The 24,797-nt window shown below is 30.8% G+C and overlaps 3 protein-coding genes across 4 annotated transcripts; all 3 read left to right on the top strand.

The window, feature by feature from the left end:
- The first annotated feature begins 1,592 nt into the window (after window positions 1–1,592).
- Window positions 1,593–5,556, top strand: LOC118031426 (uncharacterized). The gene is made up of 14 exons (XM_035035847.2): window positions 1,593–1,865; window positions 1,971–2,033; window positions 2,139–2,194; window positions 2,350–2,430; window positions 2,554–2,627; window positions 2,921–3,003; window positions 3,140–3,246; window positions 3,336–3,478; window positions 3,558–3,605; window positions 3,997–4,049; window positions 4,415–4,499; window positions 4,615–4,681; window positions 4,786–4,896; window positions 5,184–5,556. Exons 1-14 carry the CDS (start codon window positions 1,678–1,680, stop codon window positions 5,300–5,302), a joined length of 1,278 nt encoding a protein of 425 aa, XP_034891738.1. The 5' UTR covers window positions 1,593–1,677; the 3' UTR covers window positions 5,303–5,556.
- A 3,154-nt stretch (window positions 5,557–8,710) lies between these two features.
- Window positions 8,711–10,836, top strand: LOC118031423 (putative FBD-associated F-box protein At1g61330). 2 transcript variants are annotated; one of them, XM_073412304.1, is made up of 4 exons: window positions 8,711–8,938; window positions 9,088–9,864; window positions 9,989–10,153; window positions 10,269–10,836. In XM_073412304.1, the coding sequence occupies exons 1-4, from the start codon at window positions 8,753–8,755 to the stop codon at window positions 10,617–10,619; spliced, it is 1,479 nt and encodes a 492-aa protein (XP_073268405.1). In that variant the 5' UTR covers window positions 8,711–8,752; the 3' UTR covers window positions 10,620–10,836. The 2 variants fall into 2 exon arrangements, with proteins under 2 accessions (XP_073268405.1, XP_034891728.1); XM_035035837.2 differs by having other exon boundaries at window positions 8,742–9,864.
- Window positions 10,837–18,151: 7,315 nt separating this feature from the next.
- LOC118031422 (F-box protein At1g61340) lies at window positions 18,152–19,639 on the top strand. Its single transcript, XM_035035836.2, has 4 exons — window positions 18,152–18,303; window positions 18,420–18,728; window positions 18,858–18,932; window positions 19,036–19,639. The coding sequence occupies exons 2-4, from the start codon at window positions 18,468–18,470 to the stop codon at window positions 19,267–19,269; spliced, it is 570 nt and encodes a 189-aa protein (XP_034891727.1). The 5' UTR covers window positions 18,152–18,303; window positions 18,420–18,467; the 3' UTR covers window positions 19,270–19,639.
- Window positions 19,640–24,797: the final 5,158 nt, after the last annotated feature.

Genomic DNA, 24,797 nt, shown 5'->3' with positions numbered 1-24,797 from the left:
TAACTAGTCATTTGGGCCTAGCTTAAATTGTCAGCATTCTAGTTGGTGATTATTTGGGCTTGCCCAATGGCTAGAAGTCCTAGACATTTAAGGCTATGCTTGAATGATTCACATTGGTTTGTCCAATCTTGCTTGACACACATGAATGCAATATTTTTTTTTTATGCATTGCAAGCTTCACTTTTCTGGTTAATGATTATTTTCTGGTGTTATTTTTTCATTTATTGTCCATTATTGTCTCCTCCTATATTTTACTAGCTAAGTATTAGAGTTTCATCTATGTTCACAATAAACTTGTTTTATAAAAAAAACTTATGAAATATCCAAAGATAAAAGCCTTGGGAAGCCTAATTTTTATCTCAAGATTTTTATGACTTCATTAATTATTCTATTCCTTTTGTTTGTTGTATATTAATTTTAATTATCTATTTATTTGTTGTGTCTTATGCATCTTGCTTTAATTTCATGGATTAGGGGTGTTGGCGGCAACTTTGTTTTTATCTAGATACAATCTCCTAGTCTTGATATAGGAAAAAGAATACGACACGATTCAAGATTGGAGTTAGCCTAAAATAATCATTTTAATTTTTAGATAAAATGATAATGTTTAGAACAAAAAAAAATTTAAATGAATTTTTATTAATAGTTTATTTTTATGTTACAATCTGTTTTTTTAAAAATGATTTTTTTATTTAAAAAAATATTAAAATGATTGTTTAGATGATTTTGATGTTATTCTATTAAAATTATTAAAAAAATATCATTTTAATATTTTTAATTAAGAAATATCACATATCACATTACTAAATACACATAATAATACAAGGTAGTACTTAAACTAGCATGTTCTCTATCCTTAATAAAATCTTCAAAATTTTAGATACTTTGTGTAAATGCAAATACCTAAAGGGATTGTAATTAACCCTACTCAAATTTTTTGGGGCTGAAATTGCAGAATCTCAAAACATAAAACAATAAAAAAATTAGTAATCGTACTTCTATTGATATCAATTCGATAAATTATTTTCCATGAAAAAATATTTGGTCATTATAAAATTTATTTCGTTCAAACTAATTGGATTAAATTATAAAAATGAATATCAATTATTTTTTATAAAAATGTTTAATAAATATAAATTATGAGATTTTATTTCAACAAAATAAAAATTTTAAATTTGTTTTAAGGAATAATTTCAATATTTCAGTGACTTCTAGTTTTGAAAAAACATTATCTACAAATTTTAAATCTTTTTATTCCTTAAACATTTCAAAATTTATTTATTTTTTATCAAAAGTTTTATTTTTTATTTATCAAGCAATCATCTTGACCTAATAATATAAAAAAATATTTATTAGAATTTTGAAAACTTTATTTTTAAGTTTATCAATGTTTTGTATTCCTAAACATCTCTAAAAAAAAATGTTTTTGAAGAAAAAAACAATTTTTTTATTGCTTAAGCATTTCCAAAATTTTAGTCGATATTCTTTTATTTATTTAGTCCAATTTAGTTGGATTGACTAAAATCTTGCAAATACATGGTAAATTATGATCATTTTTTCCCCCTCATATGGAAGCTTATTTGCTGAGGGGGTACAAATAGAAGGGTGATTTTAAGGTTATCCAACAGAAACCTCAAATAAACCCTTGTTCAGTTTTGTCGTTGGTCGCTAGAAACCATGGAAGACGAAGCAGACCAAGAACATGAACAAGAACAGCAACACATTTCACCCACCGCAACCAGTCAACAAGACTACACATGGCCTGTAATTAGATATGATTTGCCTCCACAAAGAACCCATCATTTCTTTAAACAATTCAGGACTTCTTCTTCAAGCCCTAACAATTTCCTGAAAGGCATTAAATGGTAACGGCCCATCTCTTCATTTTTCTTTGTTTTCTTATATATGCCTCTGTTTATACTTCTCTATTGGGTGTCTGAAAGTGTGGTTCTTTTTTGGTTTTCTTTAAGGTCTCCTGACGGGTCTTGTTTTTTAACAAGTTCTGAGGACAATAACTTGCATTTGTTCTCATTGTAAGTACTTAAGATCACATGATTGATTAATTTGAGGCTAATGATTCATGATTGGAAATCAATGTTCCATTTTTAATGGTAATCTGGTGCTTTGTTGTGTATTAGACCAGATAATGGTAGTGGCAGTGATGCTGATGGGTGTTGTTTAGCTATTGATGAAGGTGAGTTTTTGAGTTTAGAGTTACAAAATGAGCATATTTTAAAGGCAGTAGGGAATACCAACTTTTTTTTTCCGCGTGGTTAATGTTGCTAAACTTCACAACTTTTGCGATGTTATATAATTGATTTCAAGATTTTTTTTTCTTGTTCTTGTTAGATTCATATGATGCAAGTCTTATTGTGAAGGAAGGGGAGTCTGTCTATGACTTCTGTTGGTATCCTTATATGACTGCTTCAGGTGCTAACATGGGATTATCTTGTTGGATTGTCATTTTTTTTTTGATCAAATGATTGTCATTTTATTTTGTTTTAGCTCCTGATGTAAAAAGGTGTAAATTGGATATATTGCTTGGCTTTTCAGATCCTGTTAGCTGTGTATTTGCTACGACAACTCGTGACCATCCGATTCATCTTTGGGATGCTACATCTGGCCTGGTACTGGTTTACCTATTTCTATGTTTGTGTTTTATTTATGTTCCTCAGATGAGATAAATGGTTATTTAGACTCAAGATTTTTAAATTTTTTTTTGGAGAATTGCCTTGTAGTATAAACAAAGGTGAGGGCTTTATGAGTCTTTGCATGTTTTGGGCATAATTGAACCAGAAATTTTGATATACTATACATGCTTATGTGAAAGATGTGGTTACATCCTTCGTTCTTTCATTTTTTTGGGTCCAGTTCTTGTTTATGTTAGTATGACCACTGATCTTGTATGCTAAAATTGCAGCTGCGTTGCACATATCGTGCTTATGATGCTGTGGATGAAATTACTGCTGCCATTTCAATTGCATTTAACCCAGCTGGAACTAAGTAAGAACATTCATTTTGAAAGGCTTATTAATTACTCAACGAGAGTTTAGATTTGAGGTTGGCATTGTCTGTTTTGTACAAAATAGTTCAGAATATAGCTACGTTCAACACTAACTTTATTCTTTCTGTCTGGTAGGATATTTGCTGGATACAATAAATCTATCAGAGTCTTTGATATACATCGTCCTGGTAGAGATTTTGCACAGTATTCGACTATTCAAGGAAATAAAGAAGGACAAACAGGTTGATCTCTGCCTAGACTACTCAAATAAGCAATTAATAATCAACAAAATGATGAAGCGTTTTATCCTTGATTTGTTTGTTGTCTACAGGTATAATATCTGCAGTTGCCTTTTCTCCAACTCACACTGGAATGCTAGCTACTGGTTCTTACAGCCAGACAACTGCAATCTATAGGGAAGACAATATGGAACTCTTGTACGTTTTACATGGTCAAGAAGGTGGGATTACACATGTAAGTGAGCATTTATTTTTATTACCTCGACTTTGATTGTGCTATCAATGAATTAAAGGTAAAATGCTTTCTTTCTCAGGTCCAGTTCTCAAAGGATGGAAACTATCTTTATACTGGAGGCAGGAAGGTAAATTGTTGTGCATATTTGCTTTGTATTGCAACTCAAGTTCATGCTATTTTCTTCTTCTTTTTTCTCTATATATATCTTTGTAATTACAAATTCTAAAATTACATTCACTCCTTCCATGTGTACCCTATTCCTGCACCAATCTTTCCTTCACTCAATTCTCTGCTTTCAGTGTTTCCAATGTGAGCTACAGAAAAGCTGCCCACTTTATCTGCAATTTATCTGTTAACTTATGGTGATTTTTCTGTTATACCACCTCTCATGAACTAGGCTGTTTCAAATATGCTATATCATAGGAGATTGATAGCAAAACATACATATTTTTTGTCTGATATGTGCTTGTGGTTATACTATCTATGCAATTGACACATCGTTCCCATATTCTTCTTAGGACCCCTATATCTTGTGCTGGGACATACGGAAAGCTGTTGAAGTTGTGTACAAGTAAGTATTTATCTGATTGGGACGTCTTCTTTCTTGTGGAAAAAAAGTAATGTCTGGTATTATTTATATTTTCAACAACATTAATCATAAATTCCTCTCAAAATCCATTTGAAGAACTGAGCAGGCTTCTAGATTCCAGCAACTTTGTTTGCTAGCCATATTTGTTTTTTTTTATTATTTTCTTAACCATCTTCACATAACTTGAATAAGTCAAGTGGCACTGTCCGGTCACTTGCATATTTTATTTCTCTGTAATTTAGATTCCTGGTAAAGGTATTTTGCAGATTTTTACGAAGCAATTTTTTTACAAGACATTTATAACAGTATATATGTTTCTCATTTTGAAACGTGTTCTGTGTTATTAGATTGTATAGATCCTCAGAATACACCAACCAGCGGATATTTTTTGATATTGAGCCCCTTGGCCGACATCTTGCAACAGGTGGTCAGGTATGATTCAAGATTTCATTCTATCCATGGTGGAGTAAAAGGATGTATTGGTACCAATAACCAGTAATTAGATCTTTGAATGTCTGGTGCTCATTTCCCCCATTTCTGCCTCTAGGATGGTTTGGTTCATATATATGATCTACAAAATGGGCAGTGGATTTCAGGATTTCAGGCTGCAACAGGTATGCGTATGTCATATCCATTTAAGTGGTCAGTATTTTTCTTTTGAAAATAGGCAAAGCGTCTCCTACTTCTAATCATTTTTTCTATTCCATGCACAATGCAGACACGGTTAATGGTTTTGCTTTCCACCCATACCTTCCTATGGCAGTCTCTTCATCAGGGCACCGAAGATTTAAAGTTCCTGATGCTTGTGATGAGAATTTGCCTTTGACTGGTAACTATAGTGACCCTGATGCCTTAAAATTATTCATTTAGGCAAACTTTTAATCACTATCCTTCCTATGCCAGTCTTGTTTTATGTGCATTTGCTGCATTCTTGATGGAAGTTTATGTAGGTTTGGCTTTTCCAGCTGAAATATGATAGGAGATTTCCTAGGCTTCCTTTTAAGTTTTAGCTAAAACTGTTAACCTAGTGGGTAAAGATAGTTTGCCGCAATATTTCTAGTTGATGTATTTTACAAGGTTATATCTAATCTATCCATAATTTTGCGTTTTATTCAGGTTATGAGAACTGTGCCTCCGTGTGGAATTTCTCCTGTGCTTCAATGGAAGATGGCATCAACATCAATGGTGGTGATTTTACTCAATCTGAAAATGAAACCCTCCACCAGGATCCTTGAGTCACTCCTCGATGGCCTTAGCCCATATATCTCATCTTAACATGGAAGTAAATCATAGAGACAAGCAACATTTGCCTGAATATTGTACCATTCAATTGGAGCAGAGAGACGTTTACATTCTAGAGCTGAATTTGGACTGATGTTGTGCGCAGTGTTCATTCTAGCAACTAAGAATTGGTGAGGAGATTTCAAGAAGGTGAAGTTACTGCGTTTGTAACCGAGTCAATACAGAAAACAAAAGGGGTTCTGGTCAACAGAGTGCAAGTGGAGTGTCGTAGACCTTCACAGAAATCAATTGAATGGTCTCCTCTAGAAAACATTGCGAGTTGAGGCCAAAATATAAGATATAAACCAGTGTTATATCACAATCAAACCAGCAGTTTGATCGAAAGACCAGTGACTTGACGACTCACTGGTCTGAATTGATCAAACCCAGACTAGCAAATTGATAATTGCATGGTCTGGATTGAAGGTATGTGATTGATCTGACCAAATCTAGATGATTGGACCAATTAAATTCATTCAAAATATAATTTATAATTTGTCATATGTTGCTTAATGAGAAATAATAAAAGGAGAAAAATAATTACTTTTTCCTAGGTATTGAACCCCAAAAGTCATGCATAAAGATAAAGGCCTTATGCCAGCAAACCATACATTAATTGGTTTTTTCTTTTAAAAAAAAAATAAAAAAAATATTAAGTCAGTATTTTATTGTACCTTTTCTTAAGGTTTTTTTTTCTTTGATTTTTTTTATTAATGTTTTTTTTTGTAATTTTAACTTTTAATATTAAATTTATTTTTTATTGAGCTGTTCCACTTTATGAAAAGGTTGTGGGTTAATTTGGCTGAATTTGCTTTTTCAATTAACTTTTTTTCCTTCAAATTTCATCATTTAAGAATTAAGTTTATTATTTTTTTTTAGTTTATTTTTTATTAGGTTATTTTGGCTTTATAATTTGAGAATAATGTTTAGAGAGTTAACTCAAGTTGTTTTTTGTGTCATTTTAATTAATTATTTTTTTAATTTTATCATTCAACAATATTTGGATCGGTTAAGAATTGAGTTTCATAATCTATTTTGATTAGTTTTCTATATGGATATCTTATCTTTATGATCAGGGTTACAAGTTTTAGCAGATTAACTCAGGTTAAATAAGGTTGTTTTTTTTTTTCAAAAGAGATTATCTTGGTCTTATTATCCGAGTCATAGGTCCTTTAACATTTAATTTATTTTTTATTGGATTGTCCTCATCTCATGAACAGAGTCGCAAATTTGACGTGTTAACCCAGTTGACTCATATTTGTTTTTTTTATTATTATTGATTTTCTTCTAATTTAATAACCCGGGTTGACTTGAGTTTTTTTTCTTTTATTTTCTTAATTGATTTTTTTATATATAAAATTTCATCATTCAACATTGGATCTGACATGGTTGGTTGAAAATTAAGTTTTATAATTTTTCTTTATTTATTTTTTATAGGGCTGTCTCGATTTCATGATCAGAATTACGAGTTTGACAGGTTAATACAGGTTAAATTATGTTATTTTTTAATTTTATTTTTATGAGATTATTTTAGTTTTATGATTTGAGTCATGATTTTGGTAAATTAGCTCAAGTTGTTTTTTATGTTTTTTTTTTTTTTTCTTTAAACATTGAGCTACTTAGAAGTTGCAAAGTTTGTGTTAAGTATGGAAAATAATTTTCACTTGGACTATTATAATTAATATTATTAAGAGATAATGACAAATAAAGATAATAATTAAACTTTGATGAGAGGATAAGATATTGGTAAAATTACATTTTCTCTTTTTTTATTATGAAAAAGCTTTTGGTTATGTTCACTAACATAAAGTAATTTTTCTTTTTCTAATAGAAAATTAGAAAATGTTTTCATTTATTAAAAATAAAAACAATTTTTCACACTAAAAAATAAATCAAAATTACAATTATTTTTAATAAAAATCAAAACCATATTTTATAATAGTCATTAATATTTTTTTATTTGTGATAATCTAATTACAAAAATATTAATTTTATCTCATTCAAATTAAAAATTATCATGAAAAAGTTATATTATTAACTCAAAAAAAACTTTATATCAAATTTATAAATTCGGAGTATTATTTTGTCTCTGAATAGATTTTTTTTCTTCATATTTTTGTTTCTATTTACGATAACTATTTATCCTTATTTATATACATATCATAATTATCAATATATTGTGATTTTCATTATCTAAAAAAAAACTCATCTCTAAAAAGGGAATATATAGAGTAATTAATTTGATTATAGAACTTTTAATCTCGATGCTAATTGGCAGGTTCTTGCCACTTAGCAGGTTGCTTGTTTACATTTGCCTTTTGCAGGCCTTTTGCCTTGCGTTTTCATATATTAACAAGATCAATTAAAAATGACAGAGGCTAGCTGGTGAAGCAAACGATCTTCGGAAATATTGGATCAAAGCCAAGAATCGAGGTCTGGAGTGTGTGGATCAATCAGACTAGCTAGAAATAAGGAATATATACTGCCCTAGTGCATGAACTTAGAACCTTATATTAGCATGAAATTAACCATGGCTACTGTGCTGTGATACGTCGCCACTTTGGTGACTTGAAAAACAATAGAAAACATGAGGACTGTGATGTTTGAATCTCCAACTACAAGAAATACAGAAGCAAGCTTAATTAATGAAGTAAGAAATACAGAAGCAAGCCTAATTAATAGAGTTTGGCTGCTTAACCTAATGACCTGAGACCTTAGCAGATTCAACCTGCTGCTTTATTTATACGTGTCCTTAAAGATTTCCATTCGGAAAGTTAAGTGTTTACCTAAATATTCTTATCCAGAAAGAAATTTTGCCAGCACAGATCATAAATGCTTCTCCTTCTTTCATTGTTCGGAAGCTGGGAAAAAAAGAAAGAAGAAAAACAACAATTAGTGGTTATCGTGAACTGTTGTATCATGTATGTGAACTTGCGTGTGAATATATATATATATATATATATATATATATATATATATATATATATATATTTGTTTTTATAAAACCTAACTTGATTTATTAAGAAGTGAATTAAAAAATAATGAATTGTAAAGATAATGTTACAAGCTTTATGGTTGATTTTTTTTTTTTATATATAATAAATCAATCTGAATCTGAGTTGTTCATGGGAGGATATTTTCATCATATATAGAATGATCCTATATTCAAAAGCAAGTTGGAAGCCATTAATACTTCCTTGAAGAATGAGTCCAAAATGTAAGGAAAGATTCATAATTTTGCGTCACTTCCAAGTTCTACACGCGGAAAACGACTCTTAAGATTTTATTGTATGTTGACCCGGTAACCTAATATAGTATCACAGCCACATCAGTGCTGTGATCTACTTAGTTGCCTACATCAGCGTGTTTCAAGAGACCGAAAGGGCAAGCTAACGTAGAAGCCAATGCCTCTGAACAGAAAAACAAGTCCAAAAACAATTACAAAAGCTTGGTGCAAATTCTCTTATAATTTCTCTGCTTATATATTTTACGTTTATAGCCATCACAGTAACAAGAAAGTTCAAGGTAGAAAGGGTTTCTCTCAATGGCTTCACCAGAAAGAGAGAGCCAAACATTCTTACAGATTGCACGTAAGAGACTAAAGAGGCAGTATCATTCTAGTTATCATCATCTCGATCATGCTAACACTAGTTTTACTCACGTTGATCATAGTGTTGATCTTCCTGATGATGTTCTTGATATGATTTTCTCTTTCTTGCCTATCAAAAATGCTATGCAGATTGGAACTCTATCGACGAGATTCAAGAATTCTTGGAACTTCAATCGTAGACTAGACTTTGATAATGATTTTGCAGGGGGTCGTAGTCCTGAAGATTTTAAATATATAGTTACTAAGGTTTTTGATCGCCATGCAGGCTCGAGAATCTTAAGTTTTCGATTATGTTTTGATCCAAACAGAGAAGAATTATTGGTCGAGAAGTGGATCAGGAAATCCATTGAAAAGGGTGTTGAAGAACTCGATTTGGAATTTTATCAGAGCGGAAATGTTTTTGAAGGAAGACGGCCTTTTAAACTCAATTCTGATGTTTATGAAGCTGAGTCCTTGAAGATTTTGAAGCTTACTTTGTGTCAACTTGATCCTCCACCAAAGTTGAAAGGTCTGCATGTTTTGAACACTCTTGTTCTTAGAAAGATCATTATAACCCCAACATTGATAGATACTTTATTTCAGAATTGCTTCTTCCTTGAGACTCTAGATGTAGCACACTGTCAAAGGATTTTTCATCTGAAAATCTTTGCCCAAAAGACGTTTAAGGTGTTAAAGGTCGGAGATTGCCAGGAGATTCTGAGGATTTACATTGATGCACCAAATCTACGTTCATTCCACTATTGTGGACATGTTTGTTTTATCAAATTTAACACCGTCCCTCAATTGAAAGATGTGATGCTCAGTTTCAGACCTTCAAAGGGCTTTACAGAGACTTTTCGAGTGAGAAATCTTGTCCATGATCTCCACCCTATTCAAGTTCTCACCACTACTAGTACTTTTCTCGAGGTATGTTTCCATGCATGTCTTTGTTATTGTCTGATCATATATTGTCTCTCCCGTTCTTCTTTTTGAGCGGTATATATATAATATTGCTGGTATATTAACTTGATGTTATGGTTTACATATTCAGGGCCTATCTCCAAAGTTTATCGGAGGAAAACTGAGGGAGATGCAATTCTTCTTTGGGAATTTGAAAGAATTTCATTTGATCATGGAAGGCGCAATCTACTGTAATCCTTATGATATTATTTCTTTCCTGAAGCATTGCCCTAGCCTGGAGAAGATATTCATCGATGTGAGTTGAGTTCTCGTCTCGGTCGATTGCATTAACACCAAATATCACAACCTTTTTGGAATATATTAACAGAACTAATCACTCTAATTTGATGGACGATAATAAATCCTTGCAGCTCAAAGATTTCTGCTTCGTACGTGGGCCGTATTGGGAATTGCATAATCGACAATCTTTCCAGAAATACAGCTCATCCTTTGACTGCCTGAAGTTCATCAAACTGCCGGGATTTAAGTTTCAGAAAGATGAACTGATGCTGGTGAAGTTTTTCCTGGAGAGGGCAAGTTTCCTGGAGAAACTAGTGCTGGTCACTCCCAAGTCTAGACATGCCAGAGCTCTTACACCAAATTTACAGGCGTTTTATCAGTATCTGCAGCCTTGGAAAGCATCTCCAGGAGCCCAAATAGCTGTTTTTGAGCACTTGAATGACACTTCTGTCTGTCCAAAGCACTCAAAGACCTGGTACTAGTCGAGAAGGATTGGCCTTGAGAGATTTTGAAGCTCAAAAATGCACTTCAGATTGCAGTCTGAGACCAAATAATGTAGGATTTTCAGGTGCCTTGTCAATTTTTAAGTTAGGGGAGAAATGAAAGCTCAACAGCAGAGAGGTTATATCATAGTTTATAGGTTTCTTGAGATAGTAATTAATTTATATATATATATTGGAAAGGCATTGCGGTGTTTATGTTTTCTCAACAATATATATTGTGTTTCTCATTAAGAATTTCTTTTCTCTAGTAGTAAATGAGAAAAGAAAGAAAGATCGATAACAATAAAATTACAAAACTTTATAAAATATAAGAATTTCTTTTCTCATTAATTTCTTTTTCTAAATTTTTTTATATATATATATATATGGAACTTTTTCTTTCATACAATCGAAACTTTATTTTCTATTTTCTAGTTTAAAATTTCTTTACATATTTCTGATAAAAAAAAAAAAAGACATGATTTTTTGATTAAGGAAATAATGCTCTTTCTTCTAAATTTAAATCATTTAAAATTTTATGAATATTTATTTTAATTTTTTTAAGGTTTTTATTCAAACGATCATATCTTTAATAAGAAAATATATAATGGTTTTGTGAAGATGAAAGAATTGCGTAAAAAATAAAAGAACTTGACTGAAAAAATAAAATTTTTATTCAAGAATTTAATAATTGAGATTGTTATAATTATTTATTTTTATTTTATAAAATAAAAAATAAAAATAGGTGAGAGCTTCTACTGCACCCTAAAGGAAGAGGTTACTTCTGGGATTTCCAAATCCCAAACCAATAATTGAACCAGTTTCATATGTTGCTGAATTGGCCCATTTCATAAAATCCACGAAAATTGCATGAGCTTGCAAACAAGAAAGGCCCACGTATTAGAAATTTGACTTGTCACAAAAAATTAAAAATAAATTTCATGTGATATTACAATTCGATTTTCTTCATATTTATTATGTATTTAATAAATCAGGTAGGGTTTGAGTTTATTATATGAATATATTTCTATTAATTTAAATTGAAAAATATAATAAAAAAATAAATCATAGAATAACCAGATATTAAAAAATATATTAGGATATACTAATTTGTATACCTGCTCTATGTTACTGGACGATCACAATTTTATTAAATGCTAAAAAAATATCAAAGTCTTGAGAGATTCTTTGAATTATTATTAAACCCGAATCAAGATAAATATTTTTTATTAATTTATCTCTTGCTTATCTTAGGGAATACAAGTTTCTTAACTAAGATCATTACTTTTGTAATAAACTAAATATTTTATGATTTTTAAATCAATTAAAAAATATCAAAATAATATGTTTATATTTTATATGTGATGGAAAGTCAAAGATATTATAAATGTGATAAAGCCATGTTAAAAATATATTTAAAAAATTTTAAGAATAAATAAAATCTGAATTGAATTCGCAAGAACCATTTATTATTAGGATTAATATGTTTGTATCATATACATAATAATTAAAAATAAATTTATTAAAAATCCAAATGAAAATTATCATTATATTAAATAACCATATCACAACCAAAGAACCATGATGAATCTAGTAAAAAAATCTTGGGGTGCAAAAAAGAAAGATAAGGCCCAGTGCCTGGCCCTTCTTTATTTTTCTTGGTTTCGGCTCTTCTTTTAAGGAGAAAGAAGAGGAAGAAATCATATCAACTAAGTATAACTAAAGATATGCCCCTGATATATACTAGAGTTTTCAATATTACCCTTTATCAATTGATCATATCAATTACACCCTTGATGTTATCTCATATTTCAATGCTATTTTTTCCTTTTAATAATTTAAAAAATCCCATTAAATGCATGTATAGAGAATTTAACAAAACAAAATAGCAAAATATTTAATAAAAATAAAATTTTCATATATAATACAACAATATAGAAAAAACAACGAGACAGAGAGAGGAAGAAGGCATAGGGAAGAATTTAGAAATTAAGATAAAATTAAAAGTTGAGATTAAAACCATTTTTTCTTTATTTTTGTTATTAATTTTGTATTTTAAGTTTTTCACTTCTCTCTTTTCTCCTTCTCCTCTATTTGTCATTTCCCCCCACATATTCTATCATTTACATATGTTTTCTTTCTACTCGGTATTTTTTAATAATTTTGGTCTAGTGATATTTTTATGGAATTTAATGGAAATGGTTAGCTTTTTTTCTCCTTTTTATGAGAGCAACATCGATATCTTTAACAATGTTTTCTTGAAATTGATGTAGCTAATTCATGATGGTTAACATTAAAAAGCTCACCTGTGGATCCATGATAGATTTGTAATTTGTAATAATAGTTGTTTTTAAAAATATTTTTTTTTAATAAAATATATTAAAATAATATTTTTTTTATTTTTAAAAAATTATTTTTGAAATTAACATATTAAAATATTCAAAACATACTAAAAAAAATTAATTTTTAGTAAAAAAAATATTTTTTTTATAAAACATGATTTGCATCGTATTTCTAAATAATACCATAATTAACTATGATTTTTAATTTGTTAGTGTCATTTATTTATTTATTTATTTTAACTCGGCAGAATCTTTAGACTAGCTTTCCCAAATAGAGAATAAATCAATTTCTTATATTCCAAATCTAGACGAAACCCTACTACTTTTACTTTCAATGAAAGGGTTTGGTCAATTAATTGATGATCGTTTGTGTGTGTAATCATTTCTACGATTCTCTTGACCGAGGTCACTTGACTTCGCTATTAATTATGGCCTTAGCTTTCATTACATTTTGTAAACAAAAAAAAAAAGTCATTATATTATAATATTCAACTTCAATTTTAAAACATAGTTAAGAAACTCAATGATAATTTAGCTTAAGATAAAGGTTGCGGATAAGTTAAATTAACTAAAATCAATTCAAGATTTTTCCTTTTAAAAATTAACATGATTTTTTATAATTTTTTTTTTTTATTAACATGAGTGTCCGAGCTAGTTTGTGTGTACCTCGATTAATCCTATGAATTATCCTGAAGTTAACAACATGTAAACCTATTAAGTTATTATATTAGTAACAACAGGACTCGAACATACTTTAGTTTTTTTTTATTAATCTGATTCATTCAAAGTTTTGAATTAATTGAATTGGATTTCAAAACTATGGTTATAAGCATTGGCTATATATATATATATATATATATATATATATATAGAAACTTTAAAAAAAAAAAAAAAATGGATGAAGATATAAACTTAAAATTTTTGATAGCTTTCGGGGAGTATGAACTCCCGCCCCAACACAAGCTATAGTAAAATTTGAAACTATCTCCGACTTAATAATCATGACTAATTCAATGAATAAAGTTTATTTTGTTCTAGAAACATTATTTGCTTTTATGAGTCGAAGTATCACCATCAGAGAGAGTGCATCACGCACTTGATATAGTTGCGTTTACAACCAATAATAAAAGGAAAGTTAAAGGGACACACCCATTTTACTATGAACTATTATAGTAAAATTAAATGGTGCGCAAAAAATTTAATGTGGATTATAATAATAATTCATAATATTTTTTTAAATTATTTTAATCTTTAATTTTTTTTATTTTGGTTCCTCGATTTTTTTATCTTGATATTTTTCTTTGAAGTTGTATTTATTTAGAATTGAACTTGGTAGTTTGTTTTATCTACCCAAATTATGAGATTTAGAGGTATTGAAAAAAAAACATCACTTGATCAATGCTTAATTTGAAAAAATTAAATGAAAGTTTATTGATTTAAAATAATTAAAGTTATGAAGACATAATTTGAATAATAGACAAGCATTCAACCCTTTTTCTAAAAAAATAAAGGACTAAATTACACAAGCAGGTAAAAGATCCACCCCAATCTTTTTGGTCACTCATTTTTTTTTTCAATTTAATCTTTTAAAATTGAGTTAATTTTGGGATTGAACTTAACAATGTTTTTTTGTTACCTAAAAGGTACTGGAAAAACATTGTTCATTTCATCCTAGTGGTTTGACACATGTTATTGGTGAAGAAGTGTGAGAGCTCATTTTTCTTTTTCTTTTTTTATTCTCATCTCCTTGATTCTTGTATCCATTCTCTCCAAAATAAAGGACTAAATTACACAAGCAGGTAAAAGATCCACCCCGATCTTTTTGGTCACTCATTTTTTTTTTCAATTTAATCTTTTAAAATTGAGTTAATTTTGGGATTGAACTTAACAATGTTTTTTTGTTGCCTAAAAGGGGAAAAACATTGTTCATTTCATCCTAGTGGTTTGACACATGTTATTGGTGAAGAAGTGTGGGAGCTCATTTTTCTTTTTCTTTTTTTATTCTCATCTCCTTGATTCTTGTATCCATTCTCTCCAAAATAGCAAAGGGGTTCTAGCGTTTTACTTGTTATATCAAATTTGATTCTTATTTTTTTTATTGTTATTTATTTTGTTTTAAATCTATTTTTAGTTTTTTTTTCAATTGCATATCTCATTATTGGGTTGGATGAGAATTGGGCTTCGTGATTTTTCTTTCTTTCTTTTACAGGGTAATCTTAGCCTCATGACTTGGTTCGTGGGTATAGAAGGTGAGCCTAGGCTGACTTCATATTTTTTTAGGTTACTTTTTAGAATTGACCCCCCCCCCCCCCGATTTTATCCTTTATTATTGGATGGTTAGGGATTGAGTTTTGTAATTTCTTTTCATTTTTTTTCTATGAGATTATCATAATCTTATAATTGGGTCGTGAATTGGTGAGTTAACTTAGGTTAAATTTTTTTTATTGTTTTTTTTAAATAAGATATTTTTTTCAATTTCATCCTTGAATGTTGTGTTTGTTTGAGAATTGAACTTCTTGATTGTTTCCAATTTACTTTCTTCAAGGTTATTCTTATTTGAAAATCTGAGTCCTTTTTTGTCAATTTGCTTTCTTTTTTAATTGAGTTAACTTGAAGATCCTTCAACAATGGATTGGTTGAGAGATGGACTACGTAATATTTTCCATTATACTTTTTATAGAGTAATCTTATTCTCATGACTCGGGTGAGGGTTTTGTGAGTTTACCCAATTGAATCAAGCTATTTTTTTAAATTGAATATTTTTTATCATTTTTTATTTTTGCTTATTAAAAATTTAGACTTTTTAATTTCTTTCATTCATTTTTTATGATGTTATTACGATTTAATAATCCAAGTCGTAGGTTATACATGTTAGTCAGGATAGATCTTGATCTATCTGATATTTTATAAAAATACTTTTAACAAATAATTAAAAAATATAATTTAAAATTTTTCAAAAACATAATTTTTAAAACACCACTACTTCCAAACAATCACTACAACCATCATTTCTAAACTAGATTAGTGTCGGAACATGCCTAGCCTTGAGTCAATGAAAGGAGTCAAACTCTTTAAACCTATCAAAAGTCCATAGATCTAATGACACACATAAGAGCAAGGGATCATCATTGATTAGAATCGAACCCCTTTCACACTCTCTCACTTGAAACCTTCTATTAAGTTTACGGAAGGCTTAATAGAGGCTTATCCAAAATCTTCAACTCATCTAGTTATGTGTTTTTATATTTTAAAAATATTTTTTTAAAATTTATTTTATTTTATTATTTTTTTTATTCAAATTAATATATATTTTAATATTTTTAGATCATTTTAATGTACTAATATCAAGAAATGATTTTTTAAAAATTAAAAAAATATATTATTTTGATATATTTTTGAATAAAAAACATTTTGAAAAGTAACCATAATTACATTTTCAAACATGCTTTTTAAAAAACTTCTGGGAGTTTATTCAGATGTTGTTTTTTTTATATAAATAGCTTGATTTTTTCATGTATTATTGTTTGCATATCCTTAGATCGCTCACAATTATATATATAAAATAAAAAATTCACTCATTCTAATCTTGATTATGTAGTAAAAACGTGTGTTTGATATTATGATAATTTTTAAATTATAGTTTTTTTTTTAAAAAAAAAATCTAGTTGTGATTTTTTTAAAATATGTGTTTAGTTAAAAATATATTGAATGAATTTTTCTATACAAAAATTGCATAAAAAATATAATATTTTAATTTCTACAAAATCAAGATTTAAAGTGAAATTATATATGAGATGAATGTAAAAAAAAAAATTTCTAGGTGTGTTTAGGATGGAGGTGGGGTTGAGTTTTTTAGGTGAAACCCATAAAAAGCATGTATTTTTAGCCTTTGTTGAGTTATAATTTGTGTTTTTAGAGGCTATTTGTTTTTATAGTTGAAATTATGTTTCATAATTTTTTGAATTTTTTTTGTTTGAAATTAATATTTTTTATGTTTTTAGATTATTTTAAAATACTGATATTAAAAATATATATTTTTTAAAATATATTATTTTTATGCCTTTCTAAACAAAAAAAATATTTTTAAAAATGATTATTAATACTTTTCCGAACACTTCTTGAATTATACCTATTAAAAAAAAAAACTTACCTCACCTCAGCACACGTCTAGCCTAGAACCTACCTTAAATGAACAACTTTCTACCAGATTTTGTCCTAACAAAAAGCCATAGTATTGACGTGTTGTTGACTCACGATAGATTGCTATCGTGCAAAACCTGCAACTGACCAACCGCGACCAGCCGCTTTCTAGAATCTTCAGTAAAAAAAAAAACCATTGGCCACCTCCACCTCAACTCGCTTCTCATGTGTACATCCACACTATATCCCCGCCCCCAATCAGAAACATCCCAATACATCACCCGCATCACCAATCCAATGATATATCGCCACGTAGTGGAGGAGCCCGAAATAAGAATATCCCAGACACGACAGATGTCAGTTTAGACAAAGAACAAAAAAAGGCCACAACGCGGATCGCCACGTCATCCATAAGCGACTCACCTGTTGCTTCCTGAATCCACTCGTTTCTTGCCACGTGTTCCTATCTAACGGCTAGTTTCTCTTTAACCGCCAAAAGGATTAGTCCAGTAATATTTTTAAATAAACACACCCACGTGAAGGATAAAAAATATCGGGGCAACTAAAAGCGTGCCCTCCACTCATTGATAAGGTTTCAATTTAGTCCTACCTCTTCTAATTACATCAATATTACCCTCCATCTATCCTCATTGTGGCAACATTTCCCCTTCCCCAAAGCATCATTGATGGGAAGAATGACATGCATAAAAACAATGGAGGGACTAAAAAAACAATTAAATATAGTTCGATGGTGATTTCTTATGCCCAAAAGTTTTTAGACTTTCAAAAATTATATTTTATCACTTTAGAGATTGTTTAAGATTATCATAATCATTATTTTTTAAAAATATTTTTTATTTTAAAAGATATTAAAATAATATTTTATAATTTTTAATTTTTTTTACAGCACATTAAAAAAATTTAAAAATAATAATAATAATTAAATTTTAACTCTCACTTCCAAATATTTCTTAACCGCCTCTGTATTAAACATATATTTTTTTTCATCGCTACACCTCGATTAAAAGAAAAAAGAAAATAAAAAGGGAATCTTTTTGACTATATAAGCTAAGCAAAGCTTAATCATTTTATTTTGTAAGGCAAGCCAAACTTGTTTCCCAACAAAGAGTCCCGCACTTTCTATATCATTCACACCCAGAGGATTTAGGGTTTTGTATCTCATCTTCATCCCTTAGCAAAAGGTTTGTCTCTCTATCTTTTCAAGATTTGCTTGATATTTTCTTGATTTCTTTTGCCTTATAGTTAAAGGGTTTTGTAATTAAGCCTAAACTAACCATTGTATTTTTGTTGTTTGCAGATTTAGTGAAAAAGATTTGGTGATTTAAAGAAGTAAAATCTCGGAAAGATGGCATTGGGGAAGAATTGTATTTCAATGAAGGCAAAGAGGATTAGTGGTGATGCTTTAGTGAGTGGAGAAGAAGAGGGGCTAGGTTTGAAGTTTGTTAGGTCATATTCATTTGGAAGGAAAAGGGTTTTGAGCAGTAATAGTATTCTTAACGATGAAGATCTGTTGAATCTTGACTCCACTTTTATTTCCTCGTTGAAGAGGCTTCGCAGTTTAAAGCCTGACAAGTCTAATCTTGAAAGCCTGCCTCAAGATATTTTGGTGAGTGATACTACTTTTATACAATCCTAGTTTAAAAGTTCTTGACTTGAGTGATTTTGTTTTGGGTTTTTGAAATTGAAGAGTTTTAGAATTTTAGTTATTGAAAGTTTCTATTTTTGGGTTTTGCAGATCAGGGTTTTGTGTGGTGTGGATCATGATGATTTGAAACAGCTTTTTCATGTCTCTAAAGTGATTAGAGAAGCTGTAAGTGTTCTAAATGTAGATTTTTTTTTTGTCTTGATTTGATTAGCTATTAGGTTTTTTTATATATATTGATTAACATTTTTGGGTTCTTTTGTGTTTACAGACTTTGATTGCAAAAGATTGGCATTTTGCCTATAGCACACCAAGGAAAACTCAAGCTTTTCGAACTCGAATTGATTTTGGGAATCCAAGTGGATTAGATGAAATTGAAGCTCCAAATGCGCCAAAGCAGCGAAGGTCTTACAAGTCGCAGTTAAATCGGAAGAGTATCGCTGATGTATCGGTGGCATTGTTTGCATCACCGAAGAAGGGGCTATTCATGGAAACAGAGATATGAGAAGCAGGGGTTTTGTAAATATAAGTTAAATAGTAGATTAAATTATTGCTGTAGATAAAAGAGTAAAAGGGTTTGGAGATTTGGATTGATCAAATCTCATTTTGGGTTCTGTACATGGCAATAATCTTCACAGGTTACACTTTGACACAGGCCGTTTTAGATTCTTCAACTGCTTTCATTGAAGGATTTGGCCTGTTATGTATCTCTTTGATTTATTAGCAGCATGTAAGTTAGGGAGAGAATTTGGTGTATTTATTTGAGGGGAAATCTTAGCCCTTCTATTCGGTATAAAAGATGAGAATTGTTGTGTACCTTTGCGTACCTCCTTGTTATCTTTTAATAAAATAAAGATGGAATATTTCCTCATTAATTCTTTGTTTATATGGATGAGCAAAATTGAGACTGTTTTTATGATCTGCTTCAGCGTGTGGTATTCATAAGACCTATAAGTAATAACTGGCATTAATGTATCGAAAGCAGTTACGTGAAAGCAAATATAGCATAACTTTAGCATTGACAGGTGCGGAGATTGATGTAGCAGAAGATCACCCCCCTGGCATTTAGGAGACAGTATGTTGGGGACAGTTTCTTTTGAGTCTGTGGGGGAAATCTAGACAGGGACAGCTGTTGGTGTGGGGAAGTTTCTGACTTGCTAGCGTGGTTAATGTTTGGTGGATGCCAATGCCAGCTGTGCTCAACTTAAATCAAGGAAGCAATAGATTTCAGCTGTGAAAGGGGGATAGGAAACTGAATCAACTTGTATCCTGTGTTTTCAATGATTAAGCTATTTCCATGTTAGGATCATGGTAATCATTTATTTTCAGCAATCCAAAAAACACTTATCCTCCTGTGATGCCAGGCTTTGGTCTTCATTGTCTTGTCTCTTACGCTGTCGGCACTTGCCACTTACCTGGATCACAATGGAGGAAAGTTGTGATGGCTTTTGACCTTTTCTTTGGGGCTCTGGATTATGCGCGTTGAAATGGGGTTTGGGGTTGAGACAGATATTTTCACTAAAAAGGCTAACTTTTCATATGGGAATTTTCGAAGAGTGGCTAGAACAATCCTTAATCCTTCTCCATGGACTTGAATATTTTACTATTTTATAGTTTGTGGCAGAGAATTTTTGTGGTGGGATTTACGAAGGTGGTGGGTTCTGTTGCCTTCATTTTAATTTTTTGTGGTGGGATTTGGTCGGTCTAATGGCTAATGTGTTCGGTTTTTGTTTCAATTGTAGGTAGGATTTAGTAAGGCCTCCGCCTCTAATTCAAGCTATTGAAATTTGTTATGGAGCACAATGAGGATGAAAAGATCAGTATCAGATTTCTGTAATTCAGTGTGTGTACTTATACATGTCATAATAAGCTACTTTAACATTAAGGCTGTGGCATGAACTTTGAAGGTGTAACAAGATAAAATTTGTGCAATAATCATAGCCATCTACTTTTTTGTTTACTTGGTAACAAGTTTTTCTTGAAATACTACAGTTTTTAAGAGAATCCTCATTGCTTCAGATATGATATATACAATGATGATTTTGAGGGATGTTTGGATCCTTTTTCTGAATTCAATGATTGCTACTATGGTTGCTTTTGTGGTGGATCAGTTTGTGGATAACATATAGCATTGAAATCCAACAACAACAAGCTATCTTCCAAGTTCCAGGTAGACAACAATAACAAGCAGCGTGGAAAGCCATTAGCAGGTTGATATGGAAGTACAATGCGTGCTGGAAGAAAAAAAAAAAGAAAAAAAAAATAGTAGTGCTTCTTTTTGTGGGATTTCAAACAATTTTCAAGTGTTTAAACTGTTGAGATGCTAAAATGTCTGCTGACAAAAGAGAATATTGTGCCAAGGATTTCTCATAATGACCAGGAACGGGCAATTTCTGCAAAACATGCATAAAAGATTGAGTTGCGAGGCAGGGTAAAGGGAAGATTTTTATGTCTATAATACCGGAAACTTTTTAGCCAAAGAATCTTAAACCCTAAAAGATTAAGATGTTACTTAAATATTCAAGATACGATGATTTTGGAGGAAGAATTAGCTAAAAGATCATCACAGCATCATTTTATTCTATTCAACCCGCAATATCAGAACAATATTGACTACTGTCCTGTGAAATTAAGAGAAAGTGTTGTAGAAAGAAAAATAACAAATTCGTTAATAAGATTTTGGTTGCTTTTATTTAGATTTCTACATTGAACATGATGGTCTTCAAGACTTCATGACCAGCAGAATGTTTGTCGCTCGGGCATTTTGAGGGGAGATGATGCTGTGGGAAACCCAGGGGAGACTATGCATAGCTTTGGGTTTGGAGGCACAGGGAAATTCTCTAGTGCTGGAATATTAACAGATTATGGTGAGAAGTTTGGGGTTGGAGATACAATCATGTGCTGTGTTGATCTTGAAAGTAAACCGTTGGCTTTTGTAGGACTCTCCCAAAACTGAAAATGGTTGGGATTTGCAAATGGTTTTGATGCTGCCCCAGCGGGTCTTCAACCGGTGGATTCTCCGGTGAAAGAGCTTCAATGTGAGTCAGCTCTATTTCCCCGTGTTCTACCGTGGTTTAGTTGCAGTTCAGTGCTGAAGATGGCCTCCTTCCTACTTATTGAAGAAGGCTACAAGTCCTGGCTCAGATGAACTTTTTGATCAGGTAGGCACCTGGAAAGCATAAATGACGCGAATCCCTTTTATACACTGTTTGAGCATAATGTGGCTGATAGGTTTGACTATTTTATGAGGTCATTTTTGCTGAACTCGATTGAAGGGAATCAGAGATAAATTTGGAGAAAAGAAGTGTGCTTTAAAGACTGAATCTCTGCCCTGTTCTCGGCAGCCTTTGATGGAGTTATATGCTTGCCCGCCTCTGGAAAATCATGGAGCTTTACCTGGTTATTGTATTATCTTACTATCTTTTTCAATCCATTTATTCTCATGCCATACATATAAGGTCCTGGTGGTTTTTCCATTTGATTTAGTTGGTAGCAGATCCAGGAAAATTTCTCATCCACCTCCACCTCCTCTGCCATTGAGTCCACCTCCACCATTGAATTATAGCAACCAAAATGCCAAGCCGCCACCTCCTCCGCCATTGAATTATGGCTACCAAAGCACCAACCCACCTCCTCTGCCATTGAATTTCGGCTACCTAAGTACCAACGACTATCTTCCTCAATCACTAAATGATGGATCTGTTTCTACTTTGCTTCTGTTTCTACTTTGCCTCAATCCTTAAATGAAGGCTTGCCGTCATTTCTCAAGACTTTGGCGTGCAGCATTCTTTAAGATATAACCCTAGCTCCTCCTCCGAGATATTAATGGTCACTGTATAGGCTTGTCGTCATTTCTCAAGACTTTGGAGATCACACTTCCACACTTAAAGACCAGAGAGTGCTGGAAGGAAAGGTTGAGGTCCCATATGTTTTGCACCAGACCATGTGATAATCATCTCTAAAGCTGCATATTCCTTGTCGCCAATCCATGCTTTGAACCCCACCATAAACCCTCGATGTTCTTTCAAGTTGCAATCATTTCTTTCCATTATTTTCTTGGAAGTCAAGTTAGGGTTTTAAGTAAGTGGACCGAATGCCACCTACAAATGTGATAGAAGAGAGAGAGAGAGAGAGAGAGACTGTGTTCTATTCGTTTCAGTAGCAGACCAAACCAAGGAGGCTTGCTGAACCTAAAAGCTTCGCATTTTGCTTCTTTTTTCTTTTCTAGTTTACTCTTTCTTCGAGCAGCTTTTCATTGATCAATGCTTTTCTTGATGGGGACATCTTACCTTTAATGGAGATCACCATGTGCATGATAAGTGAAAATATGGTGCTATAACACATCCATGTTGCTTCAATTGCATTTTCTTCCGACATAGAGCTAGCTAGTCTGGGATAATAGTGTAATCGAATCTAAAAGTTTAAGCTATTAGGTAAGATTTCAAAATATGATTTATATTATTCTTTTACATATCCCCTTAAGTAAAAGCATTTTAAGCTTGAAACTTGTACAGACCCACATTACTTTATGTTTAATTTTTATTATATAAATGAGAATAATAAGATTATAACTCGTGACTACTTGGTCATCAAAGCTTTGATATCATGTTAAAAAACCATCTTGATCCAAAAGTTTAAACTATTAGATAAAATCTCAATATATAATTTATATTATTCTCTAATAATTAAAATTATATTTTTTAAAGTACTTAATTAATTAATACACACAATAATTTTACAAGAATCTCACTAAAAACTCTCATCGAATAAGAAAAAACTATAATCTATAATTTTTTAAATAATATATAACTGTAAAAATTATCGCAATGTCAAACATGTATTTAATGTGAGATTTTCTAACCCCTCTAGCTAGATTTGTGGCATAGCTTTTCTTTTCTGTTAATTTGCCTACCCTCTCCCTTCATTCCTGCAACGTTTTCTTCTTATGGATAGAATACCCAAATATTATAAGCTTTAGATATTGCATGTGGACCACTAGACCATAAAATCGCATGATTTTTCATCATGCGATTCGTGTTGGTGGTCAAATCGCTTTTCTATGGTCGCTTAATTATTTAAAAAAAAATTATTATTTTATTTGTTTTTTTATTTTTAAAAAATTATTAAAAAAATTTAATTTTTTTTTAACTTTAAATTAATATATTTTTAATTTTTTCAAATTGTTTTGATATGTTGATGTCAAAAATAATTTTTTAAAAATAAAAAAACATCATTAATATATATTTTAACACGAAAAATTATTTTAAAAATAATTATAATCACGTTATCAAACAAGCTTGACATGCTATATAACTATATATAGCCAATTATGAGCCACTTTACAGCCAAAATTGAAGAATTGTTTTGAAAGCTTCACCTCCAAGGAAACAGAGACAACTTCTCTTGGACTGTTCGATTGAAAAAACCATGCATAGACAATTCAGACAATTCATTGAGGGAGAACAGGGATGTCCACGCTTGAAAAGTCCCCTGCCTCTTGTCTTCCTCTTGTCTACAGTGGCAAAAGGAAAAGAAATTTTACCATCATTACTAGACAAATGCCATCTCACACAGAAAAAGGAGATTGATACCTCCATGGCCATGGAAGAAAGAAAGAAAGAAAGATCATGACCTAGGAAACAATTTTGTTCATGGTGAATGGTGGTAGAAAAAGGAAGAAGTTATTCTCTCAAAGATAATTATACCCTTGAAAATAGTTTAGGCTCTATTTGAGCTTTTTGATAATAATTACAGTTTAAAGTATTTTTTATTTAAAAAATATATTAAGATGATTTTTTTTAATTTTTAAAATTTATTTTTGATATTAATGCATCAAAATAATTTAAAAATACTAAAATATATTAATTTTAAATAAAAAATTAAAATTTTTAAAAATACAAGTTGGACAAGATTTTCAAATGGGCCGTAAATGCCCACCATCACAGAAACGTTTTTCAGACAACATTGTCCCAAATGTCCATTTATGTGTTTTACTTACTAGCACACAATGACCAATCGACCTTTATGTTTCCT

This window comes from Populus alba, chromosome 11 (assembly GCF_005239225.2).
Source record: "Populus alba chromosome 11, ASM523922v2, whole genome shotgun sequence".
Taxonomy (NCBI): Eukaryota; Viridiplantae; Streptophyta; class Magnoliopsida; order Malpighiales; family Salicaceae; genus Populus; species Populus alba.
This window is presented reverse-complemented; position numbering and strand designations above follow the sequence as displayed.

What these genes read in the sequence shown, in the direction of transcription:
- LOC118031426 (XM_035035847.2), top strand. Translation starts at nt 1,678, where the DNA reads ATGGAAGACGAAGCAGACCAAGAACATGAACAAGAACAGCAACACATT. An exon ending in TTCCTGAAAGGCATTAAATG is followed by an intron (nt 1,866 to 1,970) that starts GTAACGGCCCAT and finishes GTTTTCTTTAAG; the next exon opens with GTCTCCTGACGGGTCTTGTT. An exon ending in GCTGTTGAAGTTGTGTACAA is followed by an intron (nt 4,050 to 4,414) that starts GTAAGTATTTAT and finishes CTGTGTTATTAG; the next exon opens with ATTGTATAGATCCTCAGAAT.
- LOC118031423 (XM_035035837.2), top strand. Translation starts at nt 8,893, where the DNA reads ATGGCTTCACCAGAAAGAGAGAGCCAAACATTCTTACAGATTGCACGT. An exon ending in CTACTAGTACTTTTCTCGAG is followed by an intron (nt 9,865 to 9,988) that starts GTATGTTTCCAT and finishes TTACATATTCAG; the next exon opens with GGCCTATCTCCAAAGTTTAT. An exon ending in TGGAGAAGATATTCATCGAT is followed by an intron (nt 10,154 to 10,268) that starts GTGAGTTGAGTT and finishes AAATCCTTGCAG; the next exon opens with CTCAAAGATTTCTGCTTCGT.
- LOC118031422 (XM_035035836.2), top strand. Translation starts at nt 18,468, where the DNA reads ATGGCATTGGGGAAGAATTGTATTTCAATGAAGGCAAAGAGGATTAGT. An exon ending in GCCTGCCTCAAGATATTTTG is followed by an intron (nt 18,729 to 18,857) that starts GTGAGTGATACT and finishes TGGGTTTTGCAG; the next exon opens with ATCAGGGTTTTGTGTGGTGT. An exon ending in CTAAAGTGATTAGAGAAGCT is followed by an intron (nt 18,933 to 19,035) that starts GTAAGTGTTCTA and finishes TTGTGTTTACAG; the next exon opens with ACTTTGATTGCAAAAGATTG.